The sequence below is a fragment of the Heterocephalus glaber genome, unplaced genomic scaffold (assembly GCF_053883595.1).
Source record: "Heterocephalus glaber isolate CG9 unplaced genomic scaffold, H.glaber_assembly_v1.0 deba00001531, whole genome shotgun sequence".
In the NCBI taxonomy this organism is placed as follows: Eukaryota; Metazoa; Chordata; class Mammalia; order Rodentia; family Bathyergidae; genus Heterocephalus; species Heterocephalus glaber.
Window position 1 is genome coordinate 20,038,983 of NW_028258329.1, and position 27,012 is coordinate 20,065,994.

The window sequence follows — 27,012 nt, forward strand, 5'->3', positions numbered from 1 at the left end:
AAAGCTGGGGGGAAATCAGGATCCACAGAGTGCTCTCTTCTACATCCCCTTTCTCTGCTGACCTGCTTCAGCTGCAATGAGGCAGTCACAGAAGCTGGTGCCTGGTTGTTGCCACTCATGGTCATTGTCACCTGCCCCCACCCAGACTTCTGTGACCTGCAGGGCCCCCAGGGCTCCAGCAGGGGGCAGACTGCAGAGGGGATTATCCAGGAACACATTCCTTCAATTCTGTTGTTGCCTGCAACTCAGGGAAGTAGCAGGTGCACAAGCAAGTGATGCATTTGATAGAAATACCATCTATTTAGCAGGATTCTCCAGCATGGTAGTAAAGGCTTGGGCAAAGTGGTGGAAAGGGAGAATGCAGCAGACTGGGGGCCTGGCTCTGCCGCAAATGTACAGTGTGGCCTCTGACAATCCCTTCTTAAGCCCCAGCTGTGTTCTCTGAAGGAGAACAATCTGAATCACTCCATGTCAGATCTAAGGACTGAGCAGTGTGTCTGGAGGTCTCATGTGAAGCAGAAAGCTCTGCTGCAGGTGACAGAGGAACCCACCTGAAAACTTAAACAACAAAACCGTGTGACACTGTGCCTTGAGTTCAGATGCTAGGGGCTCCAGAGTTGGCTAATCTAGCAGATCTGTGATTGCACTCGGCACAAAAGGGCATGCGTTCTTCCCATCTTTCTGCTCCACCATCCTCAGGTGTCAGCGACTCCTCTCATGGTGGCAGATGACTGAAATAGCTCCAGGCATTGCTTTTCCACCCAGCCAATCCAAGCAGATCCATCCATCTATCCTTTCCTTCTGTCCTTTCTTCTTTCCTTCCTTCCTTCCTGAAAACTCCAAGCGTAGTTCTAACTAACTTCAAGTGTGTCTCGATCAGGGATTCAGCCAATGGCATCATTTCTCATTAATTCTGGATTGGCTCAAGTGCGCATCACAACCAGTTGCTGTGGCCAGGGAGGTGGCACACACTACATATCCCACCCAAATAACTCGAGCTGATTCTAGGGGTGACTGTGGTTCCAGAGGACAATCAGATACTATGTATGAGAAGGAAGGGTGGAATTGAAGGCCCCTGTGCAGGGAAGTGTCTGGATGCTCACTCATTCCCTGTTCAAGACAGGGTTGTTTCCTGTAGTGTAAGAGGTGTGACTGAAAAACACAACATGTGTTTAAATTTTTTAAAAATTTATTACATTAAAAGACATATTGCTGTGAATCCCTCTCAAAACCTTCCTCCTCACTTTGAATACACATCCCATCATTCTTGCCATTTTCTGAAGCAGCTCTGGAAGTACTCTTTCGTGAGTGTCTAGATTCATTGTTTTGGCTGCCTTAAAGCCCTGAATTGATTCAAAAAATTTTGTTTTCATGGTCATTTTGACTTGGGGAAGACCCCTAAGATCCAGTGAATAAGGTACCAGATCCAGTGAATAAGATGGCTGAGGACACAGCATCATGTTTTTTGTTTTTTGTTTTGGTACCGGGGATCGAACTCAGGACCTTGCACTTTTGAGGCAGGCGCTGGAACTACTGAGCTAAATCCCCGGCTCCTATCATGTTTTTATGAGTCTGCCTTTCTGTTGGATAGCACTGGGCAGCAGCATTCACTACATTTTTTATTACATCTCTTAAAGATACTCAGGAAAGAGGACTTTCAGAGCTGCTTCAGAAAGTGGCAAGAATGATGGGAGAAGTGTGTCTGAAGAGAGTGGAATTCATGGCAATGCCTTTTACCATAATAATTTTTAAAAAAATTTAAACCTTCACTGTATACTTCGATTATCCCTGTCCACACAAAGGTTCTCCTATGTCACCATCCTCACCAGCTTGCAGGGACATTCCTATCATAGCTGGGTACCTTCAGCAAGGTTAGACGATGACTGCCTCCCACAAGAAGGCAGGGGCTGTTCTGTGGTCATTAGTGTCACATGTCACAGGCACTCAATGAAAAGCCCAACATGAAGAGATGATTCTGGGACCCTGTCTGTGACTCGGCCCAGCCCATTCCTTGACTTTTCAGCTGTGCTGTCACCAGAGTGACAAGTTTTCCCTCTCCTACGAGCAGGTTTGGAGACACTTGCACAGCATACACCTTTCCTGAGAAGAGAATGACAGTTTTCCCACGGAGCCTGGCAGGCCTAAGTCTAACTTGGGACAACTGATTCAGGCCACCAGAGAGGACTCTTGATGAATCAGGAGAGGAGCGAGGGAAGGGGAGGGCTGTTTGGATTAAGAGCTTTAAAGAGAGTGATTCATGAATATTGCGGCTGACATTTCAAAAGCCCCGATACTTTTGGGAATGGGCATGCTGCTTTGCATTTTGCCTCCCACCTATCCTGGGAATGAAGCAGCCTGCAGTTTCTCTGGGCTGTATCATGTTTCACTTTCTGAGATGTTGGGCTCCTGTCTCCCGTGTTTAACTTATTATTTCTGGAGTTTATTTTCACAGAAGCTCTTGCACAGTGTAGACATGTTGGGCTTTGGTGTCAGAGAGGCCACTGTTGGCAGCTTGCTTCTGCTATGGGCTGTGTGACTGAGGAGAAGTTCTTTAACTTCTCTGAATCTCTATTCCCTCTCCGATGGAGCAAGGATGGAAACAGCAACCTCACAGGGCTGTAGGGAGATTCAGGCACAGATGCTCCTGGGTAGTGTGAGCTGTGGGTGTACCTGAGCTGTGGTGGGGTGGTGGGAAGAAGCGTGTGTCTTGTGTGAGAAGGAAAACACAAAAGGCAGCCTAGCTCTGGCACCTCTCTGTCCTGCCGTGGTGTGGGCATGAGTCTCAGTCCCCAGGAGGAAGTCCATGAACAGAGCTGCAAGGGCCCCTTGCCCAGGCCTAAACTCTACAAGCCACAGAACACCAGGGCTAGGAGACAAAGTGGGCTTTGGCATGTGTGTGGGGGCAGGGGGTACAAAGTCGGTGTAGGAAGCCACCTGTCCTGGCTTGTCTGGGACCTCCAGAGCCTGGGTAAACTGAGTCACAGCTGGGCACCAGAAGTGTACTTCCTCCATTTGTGCCCTGAACCAGAGCAGCTTCAGGACCTTTCCTATCACCAAGTCAGGGCCTTGGGACTGACCTGACTTGGGCCACAGCATAGGATAATGTGGGGAATCTCACTGCCTCTCCTCAGACACCCCCAGAAGGGCCTGGCTGAAGGTTTCAGGGAGTTGGAGGCCCAGGTTAGGGGATAGGAAGAGCCAGCCACATACAGAATATGCCCCATGTGGTGAGGCCTGGGGAGACCTGGGTTCCACATAGAGGTCCACTTCCCATGACCTTTCCCACTGTATTTTCCAATTTGTTATTTCTAGTATGCAGTAGCAATGCCAACACTTTACTCTGAATCTTTCATCTTAACTTCTAAGTTGATTGTCCCGAATCTTGGCCAAAAAGCAATGTCACCTGCTCCCAATGACAAATGTCATCTCCAGTGCTCCCACCCCTATTCTAGCATGGAGTCATGTCTCCTTGGACTTCCTGAAACACCCAGACACTGTGAGGTGACAGTGGCAATGGTCCATTAGCTGTGCTCCAGGGAAGGGTTTTGTGCGTGGCATTGAGACTCTAGCACTGCCCTATTAGATATCTTGAGGGCTCCTAGCCTGAAATCCATGGCCTTCCTCGCATTAAAGAAGCGTGCTTCTATTTTTAGGGGTCCTTGTGAGGGAAGGGTATTGAGCTTTATTAAACACCTGCACTGTCTCTGGTTGTGCAAAACCTCAGTATTCTCTGTCAAACAGGGTGAGGGGTGGTGTGGGAAAGAGGACAGTAATCACGTCACAGTGCTGTGATGAGAATAAAACATGTGCTTGGCTGGGAGCCCAGGTCCTGTCCCGGGGCTATCTTGACACAGTTTCTATCCTCCAGGCCGCAGGACCCCTCTTTCGTTTGTCCCCTCACAGATGGGTGGCCAGCAGGGGTCCCAGCCCCCAAAAGCCAAACTTCTCCTCAAGAGGCATTTGGGTGAAAGCCACAGGTGCAGCAGTTTTGAGAATGGAGGGGATAGGACTGAGACACCCAGGGAAGACCAAGAGCTGGAGGATAGAGTGTCTTGCCTCTGCCTACTCAGCTATGCAACCTCAGAGCCTTGCCCGCCCCTGCACAGCCTGTGTCCTGAGGATCTGGTCTCTGAGGCCAGGCTCCTAGCAGGTGCTGAGTGAGGCCACCCTGGGACTCCCACATAGTTATACTCCTTCTCCTCTACACACCACTTGAAGAGTCCCTTTTGTGTGTGTGTGTGTGTGTGTGTGTGTGTGTGTGTGTGTGTGTGGTTCTAGGGATTGAACCCAGGGGTTTGTGCATGCCAGGCAAGTGCTCCCCCACCTTTAAAAACAAAAACAAAAACAAAACAAGTTCTCACTAAATTGCTTTGCAGGAAAGAGTAGAGCCCCAAAGCAGGACATGGAATGCGGGCACGGGGACAGATCCTTTCCTTGGGCTTTGTTGGATGCCAAGGACCCTGAGGCCATGGGGGCACACACTGAGTGTTCCATCCAGTACTTGCAGGGGGGAGGCACAGGAACGGAGGAGGGACATCCAGGTGGCTCCTGAACTCTGGAGGTATTGGTTGCATGCTGCTCGGGTCAGCCTCCTCCACGGTTCTGACCTCCAGGGGGCGCTGCTCCCTCTTTACAGTTTTGGCCTAAAGGTGATCATTTGGTCCCTCCCTTATCTGAGACCCGAACATTCAAAACCACTTTATACAGTTGGGAATAGCAAGAGAAATAAAGATAAGGAAGACTGTGAATCTGGAGAAGATGGCCAAGATAGGCCTTGCATCTGTGGCTGGCTGGAGCCCTATATCTAAGGGCAGATCGGGTGGCCAGGGAGTCCTCTTCCCAGTCTCTCAGCTGTAGCAGGAGCTCTCTGATCTCCTGGAGCTGAGAGGAAGGTGAGTGAGACACCTGCACATTGAGCAATGCCACCTGAAGGAGTTTACATTCCAAGATCTTCCCTGTAGCTCTGTAATACTGTGGTAGTCGTGCTTGTGTGTGTGCATGAGCTTATGACACATTTAGTGTTGAACCATGACTGGAAGCCTACAGTCTGAATGGGTAACAATAGTTCCCTCTGTGTTGGGAAGGAAGGTGGAAAGAGGGGAAAGAAGACTTCGGTTCTGCACACTTTATATAGCTCTGCCTAGTTTGAATGTCTTACTATTGTTTCAGCACATCTGCATGTGTAAATTATAGATTATGTAATTTAAAAGCAATGAAAAAATTTAAATCACATTATACAAAATTTTGAACGTTAGGGAAAAAATCTGAAGAACTTGGAAGCCATAGATTAGCAGGGGTGTTAATCCTCGAGGTAATTTCATTTCTCCCAACAGTTTTTAGCAGTCTGGAGCCAGGACTAAAGGAGTCAAGTGGACTGGCTCAGCGGAGGTAGGGAGCTAAGGCACAGGGCTCAGTGGTTATTCTAGGCATTGATATCAGTTAGCCCATTTAATCTGGGCCGGGTAGATATGATTAATCTGAGATTGGCCATGGAGAAAAGCAGCTCAGAGAGATGAAATCAAAAGCCTGAGGTCTAGGACAGGGCAAGGTGGGCATTCAAACCTCAGGATATTAGAGCTGTCTTTCCACCAGTCAGTGGTAGTCTGGTTCAGTCAGGCAGGACAAGGCCTGGGTTGGGGGAGCTGGGTACAGGTGGCTGATGAAGCCATGAGGGGCAAATGACTTAGGAAGGGCCAGCTTGAGTGGGAGAGGTGTGGAAACCAGTGGTTTGGATCTTAGATGAGCAAAGCTGTGTGGGATCTGGCATCCTCATGCCTTCCATGAACTAGTGAAGGGGCCCCTAAGTGGCCAGGAGTCTCCTGCGAATAGATGACCTGTAGCTCCCAAAACTGCAGTGCTTCAAAGTGCAGGAGGGAGACTGGGCCTAGGTCCTCTGGTCTGTGTTCTTTCCCAGCCCCACTGACCTTCCTGTCTGAGTCCTGGGAACAAGAACTGAAATAGATGTTCCGCTGCCTCAAGTCTGGTCCTTGTCGGGGCAGAGACACTCTGGAGGTGGGGTGGGTCTCGGCACCCGTGAAATTGCTTGGGGCTGCTGGTGGAGCAGGCCAGCAGGACGGCTCATGGGCCCTGGGATACCTTCTAGTGTTGGGCTTCTTGACCAGGCCCAGGGGGCCTGGGGGAAGTTGGTGGGGAGACGCTTACCGGGGAGGTTCGGGTTACTTCTGCAGTGGCACCCTTTTGAAGTCATGGTCACCAAGGCCTGTGGAAACTCTGGTTTCAAGAGGGTAAAGAGTTTAGGGGACTCTAGGTGCAGGTCATAACTAGGGAAGGATGGGGTGGGATTACTGTCAGGTGGCTGGAGCTGTGACTTCCTGGGATGTCAAAGGGTCTAAGAGAAGGGGCTCGCTGTGACCCCAGAAGCAGGCAGATGACTACCTTCACTGTCTGCTTCTGCATCTTTATTAGTATCCAAGTCGCAGGTCCTTCAAAGAGCTGGAAACCAGTCAATATAGCTCAGAACAGAGAGGGTAGGAGACAAGCTCCAGCTGGCACAAAACAGCGAGGTATGTATGGGGGTGTGCAGGGTGTCATTGTTGGATCCCCACCCCAGCTTCACCTCACATCAGTGTAGATTCAAGGGTTTTTGAGGACAGACCCACAAGGGGAAGGCTGAGAGGTTTGGAGCTGCCAGGACTCGGAGCCACAAGGTCGGCGCCAAGCGGTCAAGGCTGGACTTCTCGGTGGACGGGGTGGGGCGTGACAGCGTGCGTCATGGACTTCAAGGCACATTGGTGGCGCCCTGCATTTTCTCCACGAATTACTGTATCTACAGGGACCAGATTCTACCTGGAAAAATTACCTTCTAAAATTGCAGGTCAAAGCCAGGAAACACTAAAAATCTTTTCTTGCTTTTCAAGACAGCTTACTCTTGTCTGTGGTACTTTTTACACGACAGGAAGGCAGAAACACTGTTGCCTAATGCGCTTTAACTTGGTAATGGAGCCACGCGCCGGTAGCCAGTAAAGAGGGCGCACAGGAGAGCTGCTCTCGGCCTTTTTGCAGGGCGCCCCTGGCGCGGAGTGGGACCCAGCCCGCACAGCCTCCGTCTCGGCCTCTTGGGTCGCTCAGGACCACGCGGAGAAAGGCGTGACAGCGGGAGAGGAAGAGGGGTCTCTGCGAGGGGACCCCAAGCAGGGCTCGCTGTGGAGGCGGGTGTGTGTGTGTGTGTTCAGCGGCCAGACCCTGTATGGCGGGTCACCAGCTCTGAGCAAGGAGTCTCGGGGTTCTCGGGTGTCACGCCGGCCTCGGGTGGGAGAGAGGGCCCGCGAGCCGCCGGCCAACCGCTGTCGCTCGAACCCCAGTTGGGACGCGCAGCGCGGCACCCAGCATCTCCCGACCTCCACCGTGGGGTGGGGGGAGGGGTTCTCCCACAGGCCTCAGCTGACACAGAGGGCAGGTTGCACTCGTGACGCCAAGCTCGAGCCCTAATCCGTGTCCTGGCAGCGGCGCGTGGCGCGTACGCTCCCACTCACGGAGTCCAGTGGTCCCGCCGCGCAAACCCAGGGGGAGAGGCGGCCCGCAGCCTCTCAAAGGCGCGTAGCAGCCGGAGTTCCTGCGGGGGGACGGGGCGGGGCGGGGCGGGGCTGAGCTGACCGCGGCCGCAAAACCCGGAGCGCGGAGTTCGAGCCAGAGTGGATCCGTCTCTGCGCCTCCCGATAGCGCGGCCCGCAAGACCCGGCCCGGATTATGGAGCTGGAGCGGAGCGGAGTCGCTTCTGCGCCTCCCGACGGCGCGGCCCAAGACTGCCCTTTGCATTCCGGCGCGGTGTCTGCGCGGGCTGCGGCGCTCGGCGCTGACGGCGGCCGGTGTGGGCTGCAGCTCGGCCCGGGACTTCCTCGCGGGCGGCGGGGCGGCGAGCGCACATCCCACAGATCTCCTCCCCTGGCTTCCCCGGAAGCTCGGCGCGGCCGGCCGAGGCGAGCGTGCTAGCAGCCGTTGAGGAGGCGGCGGCGGCCCGCGCCTCAGGAAGGGCATGTTCGTGAGCGGAGGGGCGCGCCCCCCGCCGCCCCAGCGCCCCCTCCCCACGGCCGCCGCCGCGCCCGCGCCTCGATAAAAGGGCGGCCGCGCTCCTTGCCAAGAGACCCAGAACGATGACACGGCGGGCGGCTCGTTGACAAGATCGTGCCCGTCCGCCAGCGTGTCCGCCATGGGCTGCGCCCCGAGCGCCCGCGTCTGTGAGGGCCCGGGGGGGCTGCGCGGCGGCAGGAAGGAGCCGCAGGACGCGCCGCTGAGGTCGTCCGGCCCGAGGACCGGCGGCGCCCTGCCCCGGCCCGGCAACACTGGCCCCGCAGAGCCGGAGCCTCGCGACGGCGGCGCCACGAAGGTGAGAAGGGAGGGGGGCGGGCTCCGCGGGCTCCCCTCATTTGGCGGGGCGGAGTCCCCGCGGGACCCCGGTGTCCCTGCCGCGGTGAACTGGACCGCCGGGAGGACGGGGCGAGCTGCGGCGTCCGTGCCCGGCAGGCACCGATCCCGGCTCGGCACTGGACTGTTTCCTCCCCGAGTGCGGGTGTTGGGGTGGGGAGACCCCAGGACATCCCGAAGCGTCCCTGAAATGTTAAGCCGGGTTGAACTTAGTTCGTGCATCCGCGCAATGAAAAGGGGAGAGACCGGCTCTGTGCGGTACGCGACCCCCCCTCCCCCTGCATTTTGTTTTCCCCTTGGTCAGTTTTGCACCTACGGTGATGGATTCTCATTTTCTTTAGGACTATTAAAATGTAATCTGGAACATCAGTTTTACATTGTTGCACTTGTGTTGGAGGTTCGCGTTTATTAGCATATATATTGTATTTAAAGGCAGTGTAATTAGAAAGTGCTATCTCGTTACGCGATTGTTTGAAGCATTCAGCAGAACAAAGTTAATCTTTTATTAAGCAGTCTTACTGGGACATTTTGTGACTTTCTTAAAAAGCACCATATCTTCTGCGAATTATTCCTTTGACTTGTGTTTTGTCAAAGTTGTTAAGGCTTGGTCTGCTAAACTTAGCAAAGGCTTTGTTTTTTTGAAGGAAAGATAAAAAGAAAACAAAAGAAAATGTACTAAGGCACATAGCAGCAACTTTCCAGTTCTCTGATTTGGAATTTAGAGCCAGAACTGATGCATTAGTTTGTCTTAGTAAAGTAGAAAACAAAACAAAACTCTGGTGTGCTTGGGTGCAGATAGTTGAATATTATCCTTTGCCCTACTACTTTTTAAGAATTGTTTGCAATTTCTAAAAATTTTCTTGCTTACTGAGCACTCCTAAACCTCCCAACTTGCAAGGGTGTAGTTTCATCTACTTAGTCTTAAATTTCTAGCAGTCATCATGATACTTTTTCTGTAAGAAAGGGACAAGTCTTTTTTCAGTGTTGCATAACTAAAGTGATTTCCCCACCCCTCTCATATGCTAAGCGAAAATTCAACTTTGTTCTGGTTATCAGAAGGTGCTCTTCTTCTGTAGATAGAAGAAACCTGTGGCAGTTTAAACTATTAAGCCACGTTGCTTTCAATTGCAGTGGGACGTTTATACTTTAAGCCTACTTAACTGGCTTAGAAAAGAAAAGGCATTGCACAGATAAAGTTGATTATGGACACTATCAGAGCTTTCAGGTTCTTGACCCAAGCCTAAAGTTGGTTATTTTACATTAATTAATATTAAACTTTTAGATTACCAAAGTAACCCTTTTAGGAAGAGGCTTTTACAGATCTTTTCGTGGCTGTCTGTAAATCCTACAGTTCACCTAGGCACCCTGTGTTTCTAAGAGTCCCCATTTCAAACATTGTGGTCCATTGGCAGACCAATGTCTTGTGTTGGGGCCCAGAAACTCTATTTATCCTTACAATGCCCAATCCAATGGCATGCATGTAGTAGTTGATAAATAAACGCTTCTTGAAATTTTTAAGGAAATTAACTGAATGCTACTTTTTCAGTCACTGGAATTTGATTCCATAAGGCCTCCAACATAGTCTTTAAGATACTAGTATTTCCAAGGGGCTGGGGATTTAGCTCAGTGGTTCTGCCACCTGCCTCGCAAGCTCAAGGTCCTGAGTTCGATCCCTGGTACCAAAAAAAAAAAGATACTAGTATTTCCAAAGGAGGAGTCAAATTATAACTAAAATAACAATATAGAAATCATAGTCCCTGGCCCTGAGGTTTCTCTATATTAACATTACCAAGATCCAGTTTTAGTTCATTAAAAATTGTTCTTCTTGGGCCGGGGTTGTAGCTCAGTGTCACGGCACCTGCCTTGAAAGCGCATGGTCCAGAGTTCGATCGATCCCCAGTACCAAAAAAAAAATTTTTTTTTTTCTTCTTAAAGTGCAGTAAGTATATCTTTGAGTGAATTTCAACAAGAAATTCAGTGGGGGGAAGGGTCATGATTTTATATACTTTAGCATAAAGTAAATAGTTCTTCAGAGTGGCTGGGAGGTTGATAATTAAATCCATTTTCAGATTAAACAGTATTTGCCCTACACTATAGTGTACCCTGCATCTGTTCTAGGAAGCAATTTGTGGACTGTTTGTTAATAAGTATTACATTTTACAAAAAGAGTTCCATGGCTTCAACTAAATTTAACTGACTAATTTCACGCAGCATTTGTCAGAGAACTTGCTTTCTTAAAATACTCCATGAAACCTCAAGTAGTGTTTAGAGTACACAACATTTTCCAAACTTATTTGCTCATAGAACCTTTTACCTGAAGTATATCTTAGGCAGGCCACATGTTAAGGTCTGATTCCTTACATGAGATACCGGTATTCAAAGTACAAGAAATACACTTAACAGTAAAACTCAGCAAATGTAATTTGCTTCTTAATGATTCCAAAGGTACTTTAGGATCTTGTAATAAATTAGGCTAGGTTGGCCATGTGAACTTAAATTTGAGCATTACTAAAAATACTCTGGCTGTTTATTCATTTCAGGAGTCTATGTGGTTACCGGTAATGAGTGTTGTGCTCAGTTTGAACACTTACAGTTTTGTTTATTTTTAATCAGTGTGAGTTTTAACTGTAACATTTCAATATTTTCTTGTCTATAATTCACTGTTTCCCTTTTCCTTAACTAAGGCTTGGACTGCCCTTGAAATATTTGGGTGCAGGGAGACCCCACACACACTCTCCTTCCCTTTTTGCATTAGGGGTGTGCTGCTCACGACTGTTCACACCCTCCCTCAGCCTTGCTAGTCAGCTCCTCGAGACAGCAGTCACATCTGTGTGGCTGTATCCCTTGGGCCTGGTGCACAGTGGGCCTTCTGTAAATGCTGGTTGGATGAGAGGATTGTGTAGATCAGGCTGAACAGCTCATATAAAGACATGGAGAAACCAGCTGTAACTAGAGTGAGGCTGTGAAGGTTGGATTTGGTTTCATGGAAATCTCTGGTTATTGCTCTTCTGAGCGTTATTGCCAGGGAATACTATCCTTCTACCCTGGCAAACAGCGTGGATTTCCCTGTGGAGATTTCAGGGCCACTGCACTGGTGGGCAGTGGCAGCAGGTGACTGATAACTGTGACCAGCACTCACCTCTGAAGCCTGGCTGTCAGTGCTCAGGCAGAGTCCTCCGGGCCTCTCCAGTGCCTCTGTTTCTTTGGCTTCTTTCATTCTTTTTAAACCCACTTTTCTCTTATTTTTCACTCTCTTCCCCTCACTTCATTTCCTCTTTCCAGTCTTCTTCCTTGGTTTTTCCTGACAGCTGCCCCCTTCCTCCACAAAACTGGTCATCCTAAGCAATTTAGTCAATTTAACCAGTTTAGTTAACTAAAGGTTAGTTATTTCATGGTGTTTCTTAGCCAAAGGATAAAATGTGTTGCCTGATCATTCAGGAAGTTGAGTTTCCTCATCATTGTGTTCTTAGGCCTTTTGGTTAAAGAATCTCATTATCTTGTCAGGCTTAGCTGTGAAGATTTTTTTTTTAACATTTTGTTAAATTCCTGTCATCTACATGAAGTGCTTTACAATTGTTATATATATATATATATATATATATTTTTTTTTTTTTTTTTTTCTTAGTATCATTGCCACCATGACTTTAAGTGTGATTCTTAATATAGAGATTCTATCACAGTTCTGCCAACGAAGACCTGCCCCGGGCTAACCTTGACCCTTTCCTTGTTGCAGTGCTAGCTGCGATGGGGCCTGAGGTCTCCTTTGGCACAGATGTTCCCTCTGAAGTGGCTTGTGGCACTGTTTTCCCTGGTATGGCTTGCCCATTTGGGTTGGGTTTTTAAACAGGGGAAGCTTCATGATGTGAGGCCACAGAGTGAGGCAGATGTCTCAGAATAACCTAAAATGCCTTAAAGGACAGAGTACTTTAAACAATTTTAAAAAGAACTGAAGGAGAAGTTACTCAGGACATGAGTAAGCTCTTAGTCTTGCCTAAGGTCTGCAGCCTCAGCCTGGTTTCTCTGTGCAGTTATGCAATAGACTCTGAAGTTCTTAGAGTGCAGACTGTTCATAGCAGTAATACCCACTGTTTATTGGTGCCCTCTGCTGTAAGCACCGCACTTGATGCCTTACAGGTGTTACTTCATTTAATCCTGACAGCCCTGTGAGACAATGGGCATTGGTTCCCTTTTGCAGTCACCATAGAGCTCGGGGTGTAAGCTCGGTGGTAGAGAGCTTGTGTGGCCTGTGCACAGCCCTGGTTGAATCCCCAGCACTGCAAAAAATAAAACAAAACATGCTGGGTGTTGTGGTGCATGCCCAGCACTTGGGAGACTAAGGATCCCTATGAGTTTGAGGCCAGCCTGGGTTACCTAGTGAGTTCAAGGCCAGCCTGAACTGCTTAATGAGACCCTAACTCAGAAACCAAAAAAGAAAATAACAGATGAGAGTTTAGAGACTCACCCTGGATCATATAGTTAAGTTAGGATGGAACTCTTTGTTCCTGGCCATCATCCCTGGGGTTTTTGCTCTCTGTTGACACGCATGTTTGTATTATCTGGCTCTGTGTCAGGTTACACATTAGTCTTAAGTTACCTGAGATTGAAGCAGGCATCCAGGATTTGTTAAATCTTCTCTTACTGAGAAAGTAGGTGTTAGCCCTGCCTTAGGTCCCTGTGTCTGTGGAAGTAGGAGCTGTCTTAGGCTGGCTCCCAGTTAACTCCCCAAGTTGGTCATCTGGAATGCCCTCTGGGCTGCCCTCTTTTCGTGGTGATGAGTTGGCAGGGAGTCCCTTGAGACTCTCCTTTCCCTTTCCTCCTGGTCAGGCAGCCTGCTTTATCCAGGAGTGAGTTCTTTCTGATGACCTTTGCCTGGAGAGTAGCAACCCCTACCCCCTGAGTTGGTGGAGGTACAGCTGAAAGCTTTCTGGTCTGCATGCTGGCTTGTACTCTCTTTAGTGCTCTTGGAATGTCCCCTGTATCTTTGAAGGCCTTGGATTTCTATTTGGGGCCTTCTGGAGTAGTCTGCTTGAGGGCAAGGACTATATCCTACTTTCATTTTCCATTACAGTTTCCAATACATAGCATTTTTAAAAAAAATTCCATTACAGTTTCCGAATGTTTGGCATACTCAGTAAGTATTTGGGTAAATATACCAGTTGCTCCAGATGCAAGGGCTTCCATTCACCTCTCCCCTCCAGTCTAGTTCACTTTTTTTGTTGGTTTTTATGAGACAGGGTCCTGCTATGTAGACCAGGCTGAGCTTGGACTCAAACCAATCCTCCTGCCTCAGCCTCCCCAATGCTGGGATCACAGGCATGCACCACCACGCTCCACTTCACTTTGTTTAAACATAAAAATTGTTAGGGTGTGTTGTATACCCTTGAGCCAGTGATTAATCTGAGGTCTATTAGTAAAGCTTTTGCCTCTAATTTTGGTTGTGTGCAGGTTGAGCAACGTTCCTTCATCCCCTCCTGTTCTACTTTTGTTCTGCTCTGTTTGGTAAGAAGAGGTTGGAATATCGTGTTAGAGCACTGTTTTGACAAGTTTGTATTGCAGTTTCTTAGCTACAGCCTTGAAATACAGTTTGGCCATCCTCACAGACAGGAAGGATGGAGCAGACTTTGCTGAGCTTTGAGTGTGACTTCAAGCAGCTCAGGTCAGGGGCCTCTGAATGGATTGGAAACACTCAGTCTGTTGAGTTCGTGTTCTTTCCCTCTCAGTGACTCCACTGTGGTCCTGCTAGTGAGGACAGTGCTGCTTCAGCTCCTCTTTCTGAGTTCCTGAGTTGTGTTCAGGTGTTGGAAGTTGGTGGCAGCTTTCAGTGAGGTGCTGAAAGACTAGAGGAGGAGCCAGAGACCTTTCTCAGGCATTGGTTGTATGACACTTGGAAAATCCTGATCTTGAGTTTTCTCAAGTGTAAAATGAGGCTAGAATACCTGGCTTCTGATACAGATTACATAAAAGAATCCCTGTAAATGTGTTTTATAAACTTGAGAACATTATCTCATGTAAGGATTTAAAATCACCATTTTAATGACAAATGGCTAAAATATATCTGTGTGGGTTTTTTTTCGAGACAGGATCTCCCTATGTAGTATGTAACTCACTATATAACCCAGCTGTGGTGATCCTCTTGTCACAGCTTCTTTGAGTACTGAAATTACTGCTCCTGGCTTTTCTTTTCATAGTGCTGGAGATTGGGCCCAAGGCCTTCCGCATGCTAGGCAAGTGCTCTCCTACTGAGCTATACTGTATCTCCAGCCCTCTGTGTGTTTTAAAATGCAAGTCTCATCTTTAAAAATACTGTACTTCTGTCCTTTCCCTGATACCTTATTTCAGACAGCAAAGTTGAGAGAATTACACACCACCTAGCTTACGTAGTTAACCTTTTCCTATATTTGTTTCATTATATCTACCCTTCTGTCCATTTGTCAATCCATTTTATTTGTGGATGCATTTTAAAATAACTTCTGTATGTTAGTATAACTCTAATAGGAGCCCAAATTTGTTTTTGCTTTTTAAAGGTAAAATTATAGAGTAAAAGTACAAATCTATGTGTGCCATTCACAAGTTTTGACAGATGTGTATACCTGTGTAACACACACCTCTAAGAAGACACAGGATATCATCACCCCCCAAAGTCCTCTTGTGTTCCTTTCCTATTCCTATCTACTAGCAACCGTTGCTCTTTTTTCATTATAAATTAATTTGCCTCTTCTGGACTTCATGTAATTTTAAAGCATGTATAATCGTAAAGCTCCTTTTGTGTCTTCACTCAGTATACTGTTTTTGAGATCCACCTATGTCGCGTCATCGGTAGTTCTTTTTGCTTGCTAAGTGGTATTCTGCTATATGACTAGAGCACAGTTCACGTACGTACCTGTTCTCTTGAGGCTGCATACCGATGCTAGCTTTTGGCTGTCATGACTACTGCTGTTACAAATATGACTCGTACACATGATTTTGAGGACATATGCTTTCATTAGTTCTTGTGGAAAGGTGGGGCAGATCTGACCTGAAAGTGACCAGAGCGCCCAGAGAGATAGAGTGGGTGTTATGAGGAGGCAGGAGCTGGGTCTGGAGTGGTCCTAAGATGAGGGTGGTGATGGTGGTGGTGTTGACCTGGGAGGTGGAAAATGGGATGGGGTGGGGGAGGGTGGTATAAGCTGTGCAGACCGAGGAGGCTGTCCAAGGATAGGAGGGATGCTGGGAAAGCCAGGATGAGGAATTTGAAGTCTATCCTATAAACCTCAAAACTCCCAAAGGCTTTCCGTGTCATCAGGGTAGTTATAGGATAGCCGTATTTTATGAAGGTGAAGTTTCAGGTAGAAGTTGCTGTGGTGGGGCAAGGGAAGGCTGGAGGTGGGCACTGTGTGTATCCTGTGTGTTGGTGCAGGTGGAGGTGAGTCCAGGCTGACTTGGCGCAGTGGTTTGCCAGAGGGAATGAGCGAAGGGGAGGTGACTCAGAGGCTGGGTCTGTCAGAGGGACAGTGATAATATGCCCCAGGTCCTGGTGCTGTCTGGGTTACCAAGTGCTGTTTGTGTGTGTCATCTCATTGGATGTTCCCCTGAACCCCTGTGAGGTGGGAAGAAGGAATTTTATTTTCCCTGTGTAAGAAACTCAAAGAGATGTGGTGACCAATTACAGAAACAGATTCATTATAATAGCATAAAGTAGATGCAGAGATTAGGGACTTTTTTAAAAAAAGCCTTTCTTAGGTTTTGGTTGTTTACTTTATAAAAGGAAACATTTACTTTTTCTCATTGTAAAAGTGATATTTATTGCAGAAAACTTGAAAAGTACAGAAAAGATCCAGGCTCACTAGTTGTGAAATCACTTAAATTGTAGTAAAAAAAAAAATCTTGTAAAATGGTGATGTGTTTCCTTCCATCTGTATATATTGGTTTAATTGTATTTGAAAACTATTTTTAAATATTTTTGTTCTTTAGTTCTAGGAAACATTTAGCAATGACTTCTTCAAATACTGTCCCCTTCCATTCTCTGATTTCTCTTGTGGAGCTCCCTCCAAAAGATAGAAGATTTAGATACATCTCAGTCTGTTTTCCATCTCTTCTGGTTTCTTCTACTTCCCTTCTCATTACTATCTTGTGGAAGGACTTCTGTTCAGCTTTTCAGCTCACTAATTTGTTCCTTAAAATCTACTCAGCTTGTTAGCTCATTGAATTTTTTTTTTTTTTGGTACCAGGGATCGAACTCGGGTCCTTGTGCTTGCGGGGCAGGCAGCAGAACCACTGAGCTAAATCCCTGGCCCTTGAATTTTTAAATTTTGTAAGTTTTATCCTCAAGACTTATGGTTTGTTATTTTTTCATAACTGCTTATTCATGTGTTATGGTTGCAGCATACTCCCTTATCTCTTCGAGGGTATTAGTTATAACATTTTAAAGTTTATTCTATTTGCTGTTTATTTTTTTTATTTTTTTGTTTTTGTTTTTTGGTATTGGGGATTGAACTCTGGTCTTTGCGCCGAAACCACTGAGCTAAATCCCTGGCCCTATTTGCTGTTTATTGAATTCATTTTTTGTTATGGTGTAGATAAAGTCAGTAAAGTGTACAAAATCTTTAAGTGTCAAGCTTGATGGATTTTATGTTTCTCTGCTCCCGTGTAACCACCACCCAAACCAGAACAGAGCATTTCCTGCACTCCAAGGAGGCTACCTGTGGCTCTTCAATAACTTTTAGAATTTTAAATGTTTTATTATGAGAAATCGCAAGCATACAGCAATGTTGAAGGAATTTCATGGTGTACTCCTATATACTCAATGCTTGTATTCTACATTAACATTTTATTATAATCACCTTATTATATATTTCTTTTCTCATTCATTCATTCATTCGGTGGTAGTAGGGATCGAACCTAGGGTCTTCACACAGAGCTACATCTCCAGACCTTTGTTTACTTTTATTTTTTATCTTTATTGAAACAGAGTCTCACTAAGTTACTGAGTTGCCCAGGCTGGTCTTGAACTTGTGATCCTCCTGCCTTTGGTGAATTTTAAAACAAGTACAATGTCAGTACACTTCCTCTTAAATATTTCGGTACATGTAACATTAGGTAGAGTTCAGAGTTTATGTAATTTTTTTCAGATAAAATTTACATAAATGAAATATGTAAATATTTAATGTATATTTGCTGAGTTTTAATAAATGGATGCAAATATCTATGTAATCCAGACATTTATCAGTGTATAAAATATCACCCCAGAAACTTTCCAGGAAATGAACCATAAATGAATCTCATGTTTATTGTAAATCTTTCCCTCAGGTCTTTTTATTGGATGTTATTTTATTTTATTTATTTATTTTTATTTATATATTAATTGGTACATTTTAGGTATACAATACATTTACATTTATCATTGAGTGTTTGTACCTGAACATGATGTATCTTGGTTCTTATTTTTTTCCCCATTACCTATGCGCTCTTCGCTCCCACCACCCTTCCCTATTTACATAGACTTTATTTCCATTTTTTTTTCTTTTTCATAATTTTTCCTTTCCTTTCTTCCCTCTCCCCTTCCCCTCCCGCCACCCCTCCACCTTTGGACCTTTTCCTATTTCAAATTATCAATTATTCGTTTTAATCCTTTTCATCCTTATTTACACTTTCAGTTTCTCACACTAGAGAAACTATTCGGTATTTACACATGTGTGTCCTATTTATTTTACTTAAGAGTATGGCCTCAATATGCATCCATTTAGCTATAAATGACTCTAGTTTCTCGTTCTTTATGGCTGAGTAGTACTCCATTTTATAAAAAACCCACATCTTCTTTATCAGTTTTCCAGTTGATGGGCACTTGGGCTGTTTCCAAACCTTAGCTATTACAAACTGTGCCGCTATAAACATAGGTGCACATATATCGCTGTGGTATGATTCTTTTAATTCTTTGGGGAAGATACCCAGTAGGGGAATAGCTGGGTCAAATGGGACCTCTAGTCCTAGCTTTTTGAGGTATCTCCATACTGATTTCCACAGTGGTTGCACCAGTCTGCACTCCCACCAACAATGGAGAAGGGTTCCTTTCTTTCCACACCCCTGCCAGCATTTGTTATTGGTTGATTTCTTGATAGCAGCCATTCTTTGTGGGGTGGGGTGGATGTGTTATTTTAAAAATTAGATATTTTATATTTTTATAAAACTGAATCTTAACAGGTTTTTTAATTTAATTTGTAACATACTATCTTTTTTTGTTTGTTTTTTGTGCCAGGCCTTATATTGTTGTCCAGGCTGGCTTCTAACTCCTGGGCTCAAGTGATCTCCCTGCCTCTGCCTCCAGAGTAACTAGGTCCACAGGTGTGCACCACTGTGCCAGTTTCATATCCTCTTTTATTATAGAAGCAGTGTATGTATATTGCAGAAAATTAACAAATGCTTAAATTCAGTTTTTATCACTTTGAGATCATTTATTACAACATGTCAGTGTTCACTGAACACATTGTTATATGCGTGTTCACTGATAGGTTGGTTGGTTGCAATGCTGGGAATTGAACCTTGCACCTGCTAAGGAAGTACTCTGCTACTGAGCTATCCCTCCAGCTATGCTTTTTAAAAATTGTGGAGGCCAGGGCCGGGGATTTAGCTCAGTGGTTTCGCTGCCTGCTGTGCAAGTGCAAGGATCCGAGTTTGATCCCTGGTACCAAAAAAAAAAAAAATTGTGGAGGCCGGGGATTTAGCTCAGTGGTACTGCTGCCTGCCTTGCAAGCGCAAGGTCCCGAGTTCGATCCCTGGTACCTGCCCTCCAAATTGTGGAAAAATAAATATAACAAAATTTATGATCTTTTTTTTTTTTTTTGAGGCAGAGTCTTGCTATGTAGTCTAGGGTGGGCTTGACTCACCATGTAGCCCAGGCTGGCCTTGAACTTGTGATCCTCCTGCCTCAGTCTCCTGGGTGCTGAGGTTGCAGACATAAATCACCATGCCTGGTTTAAATATATAATTATAACCATTTTTAAGCATGTGGTTCAGTATTTTAGTCAGATTGTTGTGCAGCCATCACCATCTATCCATCTCTGAACTTTTTCATCTTGTAAAACTGAAACTCCATACCCATTAAACAATAAGTCCTAATTCTCTCCTCCCTGCCCCTGGCAACCTTCATTCTACTTTCTGTCTCTGTGAATTTGACCAATCTAGGTACCTCATGAGTGAAGTCCTATAGTTTTTGTTCTTTTATGATGGGCTTATTTTACTTAGCATGCTGTCCTCAAGATTCAGCTCTGTACATTATAGTGTGTCAATTTTCTTCCTTTTCAAGGCTGAATAATATTCTATTTATGGTATGTATGAACCATATTGTTTATTCATTCATTGATGGACACAAGGGTTCAATCTTTGGCTATTGTGAATAGTGCTGCTATGAATATGGGTGTATAAAATATCTCTTCTGGTCTGTTTTCAATTCTTGTGGACCATATCCAGTGGAAACACTGGATCATATGATATTGATTTTAATTTGTTGAGGAACTGCCATAAGTACATACAATTTTGTAATTTCTTTAGCCAATAATCTGCACATTTCCATTTCAATTATTTGTAAGAATGTTATTGAATATTCATATCATGCCAGTGTCCCCCATGATCTTAGAAATGCCCTGTATTACACCTGCGATCCTTATGTTAATCTAGTGCATAGATACACACCTTGTTAAAGAGCCCTGAATTGGATGAGTGGCATATGCCTGTCATCCTGCACTCAGGAGGCTGGGCTACCTAGTAAGTTTGAGGCGCCCTGTCTCAAAGCGGAAAAATAAAAACTACACACACACAAAAAAAACCAAGAGAAAATTAAAGAGGCCTGCCTGTGTCCCAGCCTGTTTCCTTAAGCTGTCATCTAGATTCTCTTTACCTACAATATTTCTTGTAAACAAAAATTATCTAAGTATTTTGGTCATATATCTTCAGCGATTGATGAGGAAGGTATGCAACATCTTGATCGATCCACCAGTAAGGGTAGATTGGGTTAGTTAGGATGAGGACAGTCTGACCCTGCTGTTATTGTTACCGTCCTGCCATGTGTTAAATGCTTGGGCCCAAGCCTGTGGCACTGCTGAGAGTGGGTAGAACCTGTAGGAGGTGGGTCCCAGGAGGAAGAAGTTAGGTTGTGGGAGGCGTGTCCTTGAAGGGACCCTAGACCTATGTTTCCTTTCTCTTTGCTTCCTGGCTGCCCTAAGGTGAGCAGTTTCCTCCATCTCTGCCACATGCTCCTGCCATGTGCTTCCACCATTATATCCTGTCTCACCTCAACTCAAAAACAATGAGGCCAATAGACCATGAACTTAAACCTCTCAAACTATGAGCTAAAATAGACCTTTCCTCTTCATAAGCTGTTTATCTTAGGTGTTTTGTCACAGTGTCAGGGAGCTAATACAGTTCTCCTCCCATGACCTGAAAATAATCTGTGTGTATTTGTCACTATATAAATGTTCAGTTCACCACTGGTATTAACCTGTGGCGTCTTTCTTTATTCCTCTCTCTCTCTCTCTCTCTCAAAAACCAATTGATAATCTTTATCTGTAATAACAATTCTGATTACAGTTAATGCTATTCTCTCATTCAGTTACTTTTCTACATGTGGCAGTTGGTATTCTTCTGTACAGAAATTTCCTTCATGAGGCAAGGCTATTTGGTGACAGTATAAAACAATTCCTGTTGGAAAGGCAAGATGGTTTTTTTTTTTTTTTTTTTTTTTTTGCTATACTAGATCTCTACCACTGAGCTATACTTCCAACCTATTTTACGCTTTTTGAGATGGAGTCTTGCTAAGTTGCTGAAGCTGGTTTCAAACTCGAAATTTTCTTACCTCAGCCTCTGGAGCAGCTAGGATTACAGGCATGCATCACCACACCTGGCCAACAGTTTTAATAGTAAAGAATTGCTGCTTCAAATGGTAAAGAAAAATTTCCTGGATTTCACTTTTTTCATTTTAATTATGGATATGAATTTTTAGTGGTTGACTCTGTTTGGATCAATTAGTCTTCTGTTTTTTCCTAAGATTAAAGACTAAGACTAAAATTGGAGTTCCTTTGGCTAGTTGGAGCTCCTTCAAGTTGATCCCTATTTCCTTTTAAATCATGTATTTATTTTTACAGTACCGGGACTTGAATCCAGCCAGAGCCTTCATGCTGAGCTATATCCCCAGCCCTCTCTCTCTCTCTCTTTCTCTCTCCATTCATTCACTCATTCTTGTGTGTGTGTGTGTGTGTTTGTATGTGTATGTGTATGTGTTACTGGAGATTAAACCCAGGAGCTGTCTACCACTGAGCTATAGCCCCAGTTCTTTATTTTTCATTTGGAGACAGGGTCTCACCAAGTTCCCCTGGCAGGATTCAAGCTTTTAATTCTCCTGCCATAGCCAGTCAGAGCTGGAGCTATATGTGTGTACCACATCTGGCTCCTTTTAATTTTTTATTTTGATTCAGGGTCTTGCTAAGTTGCCCAGGCTGGACTCAAACTCACAATTCTCCTGTCTCAGCCTCCCAAAATACTGTACTGAGATTACAGGCATGTGCTACCATGCTTGGCTCTTATGCCCTTTTGACATGATCTTATTAATTTCTGAATGCATAACCAACAGTTGTCACAGTCCCAATTTGTACCTTCCTTGTCCCAGACCAGAAATGAGTCTTTTCTCCAAGATGCCCTGTTCCTCTTCTGGGAAAATGGTTTTAGAAATGACAATCTGGGTGTAAGGGGTACTCATTACTCTAGGAATGATAATGTTTTGGGGCCATTTCAATAGTTAGAGCTGGAAAATATATAAATCAACCCCCCAAAACTATACATCTATGTTTTCCATTTGGGTTTAATAATTCAGTGTCTTAGTATATTTGATTTGCAGTTGTATTTTTTTTCTCTTATACTAACTGGTTTTTCTTTGCTTTTAAGCCCTTATCCAAATTTATTTATGTATTCACTCATATGTTTTAAAAAATTTATTTTACTTATTTCTTTTTTAAATTTGAAATTTGAGTATTTTGTTTGAGATAAAAATCTTAGCTCTTTGAAATAGCTAGTTATTCCAGCACCTTTTATGTGAACGATTGTGTTTTCCCCAACTGGTTTATCCTTTTACCTTTACCATCTCTTTCAGTTGTGTATTTTTAGTTATCTGTTCTTATACTGTAACTGTACTGACTTCATTTTTTATGACTTTATTCTATGTTTTAATAGTATCTGGTAAGGTTAATAACTTTCCTCCTACCCCACTTAAGCACCTTTCTTGCCTATAATCCCAGCACTCTGGGAGGCTAAGGCAGGAAGATTAGAAGTTCAAGCCTAGCCTGGGTAACTTCTTAGTGACTTAGTGAGAACCTCTCAAAAAAAAGAAGATGGATGTGGCTCAGTATGAAGGCCCTGAGTTCAGTCTCCAGTATCACAAAAATCAAACAAAAAGAACACTTTCTTGTTTAGTTTTCCACACCAGTTCTCATTCTGTCTGTCTGTCTGTTGCTGGGAATTAAACCCCTAGTCTTGAGCATGCTAAGCATGTACTGTACCCTGAGCTAAACCCCTAGCCCCCATGCCAGTTTAGATTGATCTTATTTTACCTGAAATTTTGGTTTTTGTTTGTGTTGGGGGTGGTCGGTCATTTTGTAGTTAGATACACCATAGGTTGCTGAGAATGGAGAACTTTGTTGTAATGGTCCATTTATCAGGACTGTAACAAAATACTTGAGGTTGTGTGCTTTATAAAGAAAAGTTTTATTTAGCTCATAGTTTTAGTCTTGAAAGTTCATGATCGAGTGGCCCCATTGGCTCAGCCTCTGGTGAGGACCCCTGTGGCTGCATCATATCATGGCAGTTGCATCATGGAGGGACAGCACGTACAGGGGAAAGATAACCTGGTGAGACAGGAAGCCAGAGAGTGGGGAAAGGGCCGTCTTACTCTTTCTAACAACTTTCTCTCATAGGAACTAGCAAGGGTTCCATGAGAACTACATGGAAGCCAATGTCTCCAGTGACTCAGGCGCCTCCCACTAGGCTTCAGCTCTTCAAGGTTCCACATCTCAGTTTCACCACACTGAGAACCAACTTCTAGCACATGAACTCTTAGAGGTCATGTGGAAAACGTATTTAAATCATAGCAATGGCATTCTTCCTGTCGTCATGTGATATTTATTATTCAGTTATTTTATATGTTTTCATGGTAGATTTGTATCTCTCTAGGATGAGTCTGTGTGGTCCTAAGTTTTTTCATTAAATTTTTTTTTTTTTTGGTATGGGGATCGAACTCTGGACCTTGCACTTGTGAGGCAGGTGGTGGAACCACTGAGCTAAATCCCCGGCCCTTCATTAAGTCTTTTAATGAATTATTTCACTTAGATAAAATATTTTGATATTGCTGAAAACTGTTTCTTAAACATTCTTGCAGTTTTTCAGCAGATTGTCTTGATTTTTTAAATTGTGGAATCTATAAATCTGAACTGTACAGTGGTTTAGATTATTGAGATAGATGTTTATATTGTTAGCTGTTTGATAATTTTGAGTCTTTCTAAAAATGTTTTCTTGTTGTATTTGCTTTGGTGTTTCAGGAAATTGTTAAATCATAAGGGTATTCTATGTTTAAATATTGCATTGTTTCTCTGGTGTGAGAAACTCAAAGGGTAAATAAGGACCAAAATGGATGATAGGTATTGGGAAGTGGGAAGAAAATGTTCAAATGGGAAGGAGAACAAGGGAGGGAGGGATAGAAATTTAAAAAATAGAATGGAAGGAAAACAATAGAAGTTCAGTTTTGTAAAAGGAGAGGAGAAGAAGAATTGAAGGGAAGGAAGGAGAATGGGGAAAAAAAAGAAGATAATATTATGTACAGGTGCAAACTCCCTGTGATGAATGTGATCATTATGTATGTCAAAAATGCAACAATAAAATTAATTAAAAGGAAAATAAATTAACCTGCACTTAAAGATAATGGTGTTAGCCTGCACCTTTGTTTTGTCAGGATTGTAATGATATTGCATCCCATTCTTCCCTTTGAGTATGATATTTGCTCTTTGTTTGATACTAAAAATGTTTGTATTCCTGAAATAAATTGTTTACTTGATATAGATAATTTAAAAACCTTTTTAAAACATACTGTTAATTCAGTTTGTAATAACTTTAATTTTCTTTTTCTGTATTTATGAAGGTAACACTATAATCTTACACCCCAGCAATAAAGGTTAATAACATTATTAACCTTTTATTCTTTGCATTCTTTTTTTTCCTGTTCATTAATAGAAATTTAAACTAAATTTATTTATTTATTTATTTAGCGGTGCAAGGGATTAAATCCAGGGCCTCATGCATGCTAGGTAGGTATTCTACCACTGATCTACATAACCAGACCTACATTTAAATTTTTAAATGTAAATGGCTTCTGTATAGTTTTATATTTTAATTTTTAAATTTAATAATAAATTACAACTATTTCCCATGTCATCAAAATCTCTTCAAAACATAACTAGTAACATAATAATTAATAATATATTAATGCTTTTATGTATATCTTCCCACAAAAGGCTTTGAGCACATCTGTAATTATTCCCTTACATTTATTCTTAGAAGTTGAGTCTATTTTTAAGTCTTGATTTAAAAAATAATTTTGTTGGGTCAAGTTTTAAAACACTTTGGAGCAGTCTGTAAAGAAAAAGCGTATTTTGGTACCAGGGAATGAACTCAGGTCCTTGTACTTGCAAGGCAGTCGGCAGCGCCACTGAGCTAAATCCCCAGTCAGAAAAAGCGTATTTTGGGGCTGGGGAGTTAGCTCAGTGGTGCCGCTGCCTGCCTCACAAAAGCATATTTTAGTAACATTTTTTATTTATAAAGTTGGCTCTGAGAAGTTACATTTTCTTACTGAAATCTTTTACTTTCTTAATACTTTGATTCCTTAATGGGACCTTCACCTTCACCATATCATACTTCTTTGTTTTATAGAGGAAGAAATTGAAGGCCTAGGGCATTTGGGAAATGTTCAAGATCACACTGCAAGTGTTGGCAAAGCGCTAAAATAAGAACTCCATGCTAGCACTTGTCTCTTATCCCGTGGTACTTTTTATATTCATGGAAAGTGGACTAGAGATAGGTATTTCTTCTGGTCATTTCAGTGAGACAGTCAGGTGTCAAACTCTGCATGCTCTTCTAAATCAGGTTTGCAAAGTACTCTTGTCCAGTGGTTTTACTGTATCAAAGCAATAAAGAACTTGAATACTGTACCTGGAATTTCTAAGCTTGGATATCATTAGGGAAGTTGCTTGATTATTGCAGAATGACTTTGTTTTTGTTGTAAAGACCTATACACGTACCTGTTTTTTCTTTTCAGTCTGTAACCTGTGTATATGGAGTTGAAGTTGCCGTGCAATGAAACTTACAGTATTTATATAGTTATTCACTGGGTATTTGATCAACTTTTTACTACCATATTGATTTTAGATAAAAGCAAGAACTCTTGTTCCTTTTTTTTTATTTCTAAACTTTTATGCCATATCTGTTATTGTACAGTTAAGAAACAGAGTCTTGAAAAGAGATAATAAAACCTTACCTTGAGATGGAGAAGGCAGGCATGGCATTGGCCTGGTCCTTTGATTCCCTGGGGTTGTTGATAGGCTTGGAGGACCTCTACGTTGAGCATTGATAATTGGCTTTCTGAGGAAGCATCTACTCATTACTCAGTAATGACAAAAATCAGCACTTCTGTCAGATGCCAGTCTCAAGTGAGAGTTCTTCTCAGAGACCAAGTTAGAAGGTGTTTCTTTTTGTTTGTTTTGTTTTTTATTTTTTGAGTCAGGGTCTTGCTCTGTAATTTAGGCTGGCCTTGAACTCACTATGTAGACCAGGCTGGCCTCAAACTCACAGTGATCCTCCTGCCTCAGCCTCCTGAATGCTAGTATTACAGGCGTGAGCTACCGTCCCTAGCTTAGAAGATGTTTCAGTGGTCTTCTAGTCTCACTTCTCTCACTCCATTATAGGCTTCCTTCCATTCTCCATCTCCCCAGAGAACTTTAGTTTGGTAACATTTCTTGGTAGAGAGGTTACTAATTTTTCATTGAACAATAAAGTATTTCCTTATTCATTCAAAACATGCACCCATACACACAGTACTTACTGTGGGGCAGGAACTGAGTTAGGCATTTGTTCGCAGGATGAAGATGATGAAGATGTGGCCTCCCTTTTTAAATGATAAGCTCACTGGTGTATAACAGGCTTGCTGGTAATTGTATGTGTCTTCCTGGCTCTGGATTCTGAATCTGAACATACTTTTGCTGCTATATGATAAAAAGGGCAGGGAATTGGAATCAGAAGATTTAGGTTTGAATTTTGGCTTTAGCACTTACTTAACTATAAGCTGGAACAAATTGTTAACCTATGAGCCACAGTTTCTTGTGTGCAAAGTGTGGATAGAAGAGAAGGTATAGGATCATACCTTCCAATCTGTTTTACACCATACAAGTGGTAGACTTTTCTTGTTTTTCTTTGCTTATTATCCAGAATTATGTTTTCTCACCAGTGGGTTTATGGAGAAAGAAGCTCAGTTACAATTCTTTCAGTGCTGCTGAATATACTGAGAATGGAAAAATAAACAGGGTTGTATTGGTTTTCTGGCTTGTAAATCAAAAAGTAATTTTTAGT

At 43.8% G+C, this 27,012-nt stretch overlaps 2 protein-coding genes across 11 annotated transcripts in view; both read left to right on the forward strand.

Annotated features, from left to right (window-relative positions):
* Positions 1-27,012, forward strand: part of Slc28a1 (solute carrier family 28 member 1) — a 118,017-nt gene that overhangs the window by 57,843 nt on the left and 33,162 nt on the right. The window lies entirely within an intron of this gene.
* The window catches only part of Pde8a (phosphodiesterase 8A), a 173,297-nt gene continuing 154,019 nt past the window's right edge, over positions 7,735-27,012 (forward strand). The window contains exon 1 of one of the 2 annotated variants that reach the window (XM_004852844.4): positions 7,735-8,344. In XM_004852844.4, coding sequence (XP_004852901.1) covers positions 8,168-8,344 — 177 coding nt within the window. In that variant the 5' untranslated portion in view covers positions 7,735-8,167. The remainder of the gene's footprint in view (positions 8,345-27,012) is intronic. The other variant, XM_004852843.4, reaches the window with a different exon arrangement.